The sequence below is a fragment of the Otolemur garnettii genome, unplaced genomic scaffold (genome assembly GCF_000181295.1).
Source record: "Otolemur garnettii isolate 467f Iridium unplaced genomic scaffold, OtoGar3 scaffold00020, whole genome shotgun sequence".
Lineage (NCBI taxonomy): Eukaryota > Metazoa > Chordata > Mammalia > Primates > Galagidae > Otolemur > Otolemur garnettii.
Genome location: NW_003852415.1, coordinates 4,015,979 through 4,023,284, shown reverse-complemented (window position 1 = coordinate 4,023,284; position 7,306 = coordinate 4,015,979). Strand labels below are relative to the sequence as shown.

The window sequence follows — 7,306 nt, the reverse complement described above, 5'->3', positions numbered from 1 at the left end:
GTCCGGGCTGGGGATTCGAACCCGCCACCTTAGGTGTACGTGGCTGGCGCCTTAGCCGGTTGAGCTATAGGCGCTGAGCCAATTTATAATACTCTTATTGAGAGAGAGAATGAGTATCTTTTTGTATGTCTAAAACCCATGTGAATTGTCTTTTCTGTAATCCATTTATTTATGTCCTTTGCCCATTTCTTTTTTTCTTTTTTCCTTTTTTTTCAGAGACAGAGTTTTACTTTGTCACCCTTGGTAGAGTGCTGTGGTATCACAGCTCACAGCAACCTATAGCTCTTGGGCTTAGGGGATTCTCTTGCTTCAGCCTCCCAAGTATCTGGGACTACAGGCACCCGCCACAATGCCTGGCTACCATTTTTCTTTTGATTATAGTCTGTTTGATTCTATCTTTTCTCCCTGTACCGTACTTGCCAGGGGACGAGGGCTTCTGGTGAAAAGCTTTCAGAGTGTTGGATGTCAGGGATTTGTTGTGGAGGAGAATTACTAATTTAGTTTTTACTGTCTCACAGGCATCTCATGGTCCATCAAAGAGACTGCTGGTAATAGTGGGGCAACCCATGAGGGACGTGAGCAGCTAAAGAGCCGAAACAACTTCTCCTACACACAGCTACCCAAACCTACTTCTACCTACTCTTTGAGCAGCTTTTTTAGAGGTAAAAGAGATGGTTGGTTGTTCTTCTATTTTTCATAAAAATGCTCAGACCATAAATTTCATTTGCTCTAGAAGAAAAAGATTATTGAAAGATAAAGAATTATTATAGGAGGCTGGGCACAGTGGCTTATGCTTATAATTCTAGCACTCTATGAGCCAAGGTAGGAGAATCACTTGAGATTAGAAGTTTGAGACCAGCCTGAGTAAGAGTGAGACTCCGTCTCTACTAAAAATAGAAAAATTAACTGGCATAGTGGTGGATACCTATATTCTTAGCTGCTCAGGAGGCTGAGGCAGGAGCATCACTTGAGCCCAGGAGTTTGAGGTTGCTGTGATCTAGGCTGACACTATGGCACCTAGCCTGGGCAACAGGAAAAAAAAAAGTTGGACCTAGCAGCTGGATATTAGGAATGGGAAAAATGAGACAAATTCGGAGGGGTTGCACTGGATTTCTAGAGCATGATGAAGAACACTGACAGTAACTCTATGACAGATACTGAAGAAAATTCCTCCCTACCCCTTGTTCATTGCTGGTAGGAATGTAGAATAATGTAGCCACTATGATAATATGACAGTTTCTCTAAAAAACAACAAAATTACCATAAAATCCATATAATTCAGCAGTTTCACCTGTAATATGTGACAAAAACCATTGAAAGCAGGGACTTGAACTGCTTTTTATTTGTATACCATGTTTATAGTGCATTCATTATTCACAGTAGCCTGCGGATAGAAACAACACAAATATTCACTGATGGATAAATGGATAAACCAAGTGTGGTATACACATATTATTCAGTTTTAAAAAGGAATGATGTGTGTCACAATACAGATGACAAATACTGTATTGACGCCATTTATATAAAATACCTAGAATACTTAGATTCATAGAGATGAAAAATAGAATGGAAGTTACGAAGGACTGTGAGGAGGGAGGAATGGAGAGTTATTATTTAATGGGTATAGTGTTTCAATTCATAAATAATGTGAATTTATTTAATGCCATTGAATTATACTTCTAAAAATGTAGGCTCGGCGCCTATAGCTCAACCGGCTAAGGCGCCAGCCACGTACACCTAAGGTGGCGGGTTCGAATCCCCAGCCCGGACCCGCCAAACAACAATGACGGCTGCAACCAAAAAATAGCTAGGCGTTGTGGTGGGCGCCTGTGGTCCCAGCTACTTGGGAGGTGGAGGCAGGAGAGTCGCTTGAGCCCAGGAGTTGGAGGTTGCTGTGAGCTGTAATGCCACGGCACTCTACCCAGGGGGACAGCTTGAGGCTCTGTCTCAAAAAAAAAAAAAAAATGTATATTTTAGGGCAGCACCTGTGGCTCAAAGGAGTAGGGCGCTGGCCCCATATACCAGAGGTGGTGGGTTCAAACCTGGTCCATCCAAAAACTGCAAAAAAAAAAATGTATATTTTACCATGATTAATTTTTTTCCCTGCCTTTTTAATGACACTTTAGATTTCTGAAGTTGAATAAAATGTCTTTGAGCCTTAAATTTGCATATTGCTTAATTAGGATATATGTACATTATATCCTTAACCAAATCTTGATGGTTCTGATATTGACTTTTTCTTTCCTTTTGTGTTATTTACCTTTAGGTAGAACTAGACCTGGAAGTTTCCAGTCCCTTTCTGATGGTGGGTATCTGACCCTCTTCCCTTGATTGCTGTGTGATTTATTACTGATATGGGGCACAGTTTGGGGAGTTTGGGGGACAGGTGATAATTAGATGACTAGATAAACTTTCTTCTGAGGCCACTATCTTTATTAAAGAAATGTTCTGATACTGAGTAAGGAGGAGGTAGAAATCATTTTAGCTGCAGGATCAAGGGTGACTTTTAGGGATGCTGTCTTTGGGAAAGAATCTACTTTTGGCCATAAAGATACCTTGGATGAAAGGAAAAAAAAAGATACCTTGGGAGCCCACAAGTAAAAGAAATATATGTGAGACGGAAGCTGTAGGAAAAAGGAATGACAAGAAGCAGGACTCGTGGTGCTCTTCTGAACCAGCTGCCTGTTCTTTTTCAGCTCTGTCAGACACACCTGCTAAGAGCTATGCTCCAGAGCTGGGGAGACCCAAGGGGGAGTATAGGGTGAGTTATGTCACTGATCTGACACTTGACATAGTGTAAAATACCTTGGTATGTTATCTTGTGTGATTTTCCCGACTCTGTGAGAAGGTATTTTTTAACCTCCTTTTATTGATAAGAAAACTAGGTTCTAAACATTTGGGCTTGCCTAGAGTACTCAGTCCTATCGTAAACTTTGCTTACCCATTATGCTACCTTTTGAAGGCTGTAGTTTGAAATTCAGTGACCATCACTGTGGAGCTTGGTGGAGCTCATATTCTCATGAAGCATATAAAAAAGCAAATTGATTCATAAGGAAGAAACCATGTCCTAAAGCCAGAAAGGGAACATATCTCAAATGTTGCTCTCCTTCTTTCTGTTGGCCAAAGGCATTAATTATTAGGATCATAAAATGTGTCTCTAATCCCATCTGGAGGTTGAACTCCTGCACTAGTAGTCATATGCCTACTGATTTTGTTGATCCACTCATCTCTCTTTGCTTGATCTCCTTTTGTCTGTATTGCTCCTGCTCTAGTTCCTTCAGAAACTCAAAACAAGGCTATTCCAGTTCATTTTTTTTTCATTTGCTCCATAAGATCTTCCCCTCTTAGAGACTAAAACTGTGAGTTTGAGGTGAGGAACTGGTACACTGATAATTCTGATGCCTAACTGCCTGAGAGTCATGTGTTGCTAATATTCCAGGATTATAGCAATGACTGGAGCCCCAGTGATACAGTGCGACGCCTCCGGAGGGGCAAGGTAAGATGGCTTCAGGGAGAATTCTTGTGAGATTCTTTGACAAGGTGGGAAACTGTTCCCACAGGAAGGATTTCTTTCATTCTTTTTTCTTTTTTTTTAATGAGACAGGGTCTCATTCTTTTGCCCAGCCTAGAGGTCAGTGATATCGTCATAGCTCACTACAACCTTGAAATCCCCAGCTTAAGCAATCCTGTGGCCTCAGCCTCCCAAGTAGCTAGGACTGCAGGCATGTAGCATCACACCCAGCTAATTTTTCTATTTTTTTTTCATAGAAACAATATCTCACTATATTGTTCAGGCTGGTCTCAAATTCCTGGCCTTAAGGGATCCTCCTGCCTTGGCCTACCAGAGTGGTAGGGTTACAGGTATGAGCCACCTTGCCCGGCTAGGAAGGATTTCTTGACTTATGTTTTCAGTTACGGTTTGTGAAATGAAGTGGTTTTCAGGAGGAAACTAAATCCACTGAGATCAAAAGTCACCTGCAGAATTTCTTGGTTCTCCAGGCTTTAGTGTTGCTTTGATGGGATAGTGGGCAAAAAATGATCAATGAGAAAGAAAAGGCTGGATGTGGTGACTCAACTCCTGTAATCTTAGCACTCTGAGAGGCTCAGGCAGATGGATCACCTGAACTCAGGAATTCGAGACCAGCCTGAGTAAGAGTGAAACCCCATCTCTAAAAAATAGCCAGGACATAGCTCAGTGGGTAGAGCGCCGGCCACTTACAAGGGTAGCTGGTTCGAAGAACCCAACTGGGCCAGCTAAAATAACAATGACAACTGCAACAAGAATGACAAAAAAAAAAAAACAAACCATAGTGGGGCATTGTGGCAGGTACCTATAGTCCCAACTACTTGGGATGCTGAGGCAAGAGAATCACTTATGCCCAAGAGTTTGAGGTTGCTGTGAGCTGTGATGCCATGACACTACCCAAGGTGACAACCTGAGACTCTCAAAAAAAAAAAAAAAAGCTGGACATTGTGGCAGATGCTTGTAGTCCCAACTACTTGGGAGGCTGAAGCAAGAGGATTGTTTGAGCCCAGGAGTTTGAGTTTGTGGTGAGTTATGATGCCACAGCACTCTACTGAGCAACAAAGTGAGATTCTGTCATTTTTTTTCTTTTTTGAGACAGAGCCTCAAGCTATTCCCCTGAGTAGAGTGCTGTGGCTTCACAGCTCACAGCAACCTCCAACTCCTGGGCTCAAGCGAGTCTCCTGCCTCTGCCTCCCAAGTAGCTGGGACCACAAGTGCCCGCCACAACGCCTGGCTGTTTTTTGGTTGCAGCCATCGTTGTTTGGTGGGTCTGGGCTGGATTCGAACCCGCCACGCTACGTGTATGTGGCTGGCGCCCTAGTGCCACTTGAGCCATAGGCGCCAAGCCGAGATTCTGTCTTAAAAAAAAAGAAAACAGGGCTTGGCACCTGTAGCTCAGCAGCTAGGATACCAGCTATGTACACCAGAGCTGGCGGGTTTGAATCTAGCCTAGGGTTGCCAAACAACAATGACAACTATAACCAAAAACTAGCCAGGTGTTATGGCGGGCACCTGTAGTCCCAGCTACTTGGCAGCCTGAGGCAAGAGAATTGCTCAAGACCAAGAGTTTGAGGTTGCTGTGAGCTATGACACCGTGGCATTCTACCAAGGGCAACATAGTGAGACTCTGTCTCAAAAAAAAAAAAAGAACAAAAGAAGAAGGAAAAGTACATGTATGAGTGAAAGCAATCTTTTTTATGTTTAGGATTTTATGTTTAAAAACTTTGCATTTAGGATTCTATCTTTTTATATTTATGATTCATTGTGAATTAATTTTGTCTATGGTATAAATGTTGAAGTTCATTTCTTTTCTATGTGGACATTTGTTCCAACACTATTGAAAAGATTATCCTTTCTCCGTTGACTTATCTGGTACCTTTGTTGAAAATCAATTGACCATATATGTGTAGATCTATTTTTGGACTTTATTCTAGTTCATTAATAGAAATCTTTGTCTATTCTTATGCTAATACCATAGTCTTGGTTGTTGTACCTTTATAGCAAATTTTGAAATCAGGTAACTTAAATTTTGCTAAAGTTTTTTCTTTCTTTCTTTCTTTTTTTTGTTTGAGACAGAGTCTCACTATGTCACCCTCAGTAGAATGCTGTGGTGTCACAGCTCACAGCAACCTTAAATTCTTGTGCTTAAGCAATTCTCTTGCCTCAGCTTTCTAAGTGGCTGGGACTATAGGTGCTGGCCACACTGCCTGGCTATTTTTTTGTTATAGTTGTCATTGTTTGGCAGGCCGGGGCTGGATTCGAACTTGCCAACCCTGGTGTATGTGGCCTGCTGAACTACAGGCACTGAGCCTTTGCTGAGGTTTTTAATCTTCACCTTAGTTCTTATCTTACAAAATTGTTTTGGCCATTCTAAATCCTGTATATGTCCATACAGATTTTAGTTATTAGCTTTTTAGTGTCTATAATACAGCTACTGAGATTTTAATTGGGATTACTTTGAATATATAGATCAATGTTGGGAGAATTGACAATCATAATAAGTAATGGATCACAGACCTAAATATAAGTGCCAAAACTGAAACTTCTGGAAGAAAATATAGGTGAAAATCTCTGTGATCTTGAGTTAGGGAAAGGTTTATTACCAGGAGACAAAAAGCAGGAACATTAAAAGAAAAAATTGGGGTGATACCTGTGGCTCAAAGGAGTAGGGCACTGACCCCATATGCTGGAGGCGGCGGGTTCAAACCCAGCCCCAGCCAAAAACTGCAAAAAAAAAAAAAGAAAAATTGATAAAATAGACTTCATCAAAATTTAAAACTTTTATTCTTTAAAAGCACTGTTAAAACCATGATAAGACCACCAAAGGTTCAAGGAAACAGTTGTAAAACACATATTATAAAGGACTTTTTTGTTTTTTGGTTTTTTTGAGACAGAGTCTCACTATGTCACCCTCAGTAGAGTGCCATGGTGTCATAGCTCAAAGCAACCTCAAACTCTTGGGCTTAAGTGATTCTCTTGCCTTAGCCTCCTAAGTAGCTGGGATTACAGGCACCCACCACAACACCTGACTATTTTTTGTTGCAGTTAACATTGTTGTTTAAGCTGGCCTGGGTCCGGCTCAAACCCACTACCTTTGGTGTATGTGGCTGGCGCCTTAACCACTGTGCTATGGGCGCTAAGCCTATAAAGGACTTTCATAGCTCAGTGATAAGATAGACAATTTAATAAAATAGAGGCACAACATTTAACCAGACATATCACAAAAGAAGATACATGAATGACCAGTAAGCACTTGAAAAGATATTTAATATTATAGTTATCAAGAAAATGTGGATTGGCACCCCCCCCCATCAGTAGTCCAAGCTACTTGGGAGGCTGAGGCAAGAGAAGTGCTTAAGCCCAAGAGTTAGAGGTTGCTGTGAACTGTGATGCCATGGCACGCTATCCAGGGTGGACAACTTGAGACTCTTCTCAAAAAAAAAAAAAGAGTAAGAAAATGTAGATTAAAACCATGAGATGCTGGTATACAGCCACTAGAATGGCTGAATTTAAAAAGACTGATCATACCAAGTTTTGAGAGGATGTGGAAGAACTGAACTCATTAACTGCTCATGAGAATGTAAAATGGTAAAGTTACTTTGGAAAATAGTTTAGTAGTAGCCAGGCGAGGTGGCTTATTCCTGTAATCCTGAGATGGGCAGATAGCTTGAGCTCAAGAGTTCAAGACCATGCAGCCATAAAGAAAGATGGAGACTTTACGTCCTTCATGTTCACATGGATGGAGCTGGAAAATGTTCTTCTTAGCAAAGTATCACAAGA

At 41.3% G+C, this 7,306-nt stretch overlaps 1 protein-coding gene across 1 annotated transcript in view; it reads left to right on the top strand.

The window, feature by feature from the left end:
* The window catches only part of VIPAS39 (VPS33B interacting protein, apical-basolateral polarity regulator, spe-39 homolog), a 41,831-nt gene that overhangs the window by 10,441 nt on the left and 24,084 nt on the right, over positions 1-7,306 (top strand). Inside the window, exons 4-7 of the mRNA XM_003786942.3 lie at positions 519-662; positions 2,267-2,305; positions 2,697-2,761; positions 3,440-3,496. Coding sequence (XP_003786990.1) covers positions 519-662; positions 2,267-2,305; positions 2,697-2,761; positions 3,440-3,496 — 305 coding nt within the window. The remainder of the gene's footprint in view (positions 1-518; positions 663-2,266; positions 2,306-2,696; positions 2,762-3,439; positions 3,497-7,306) is intronic.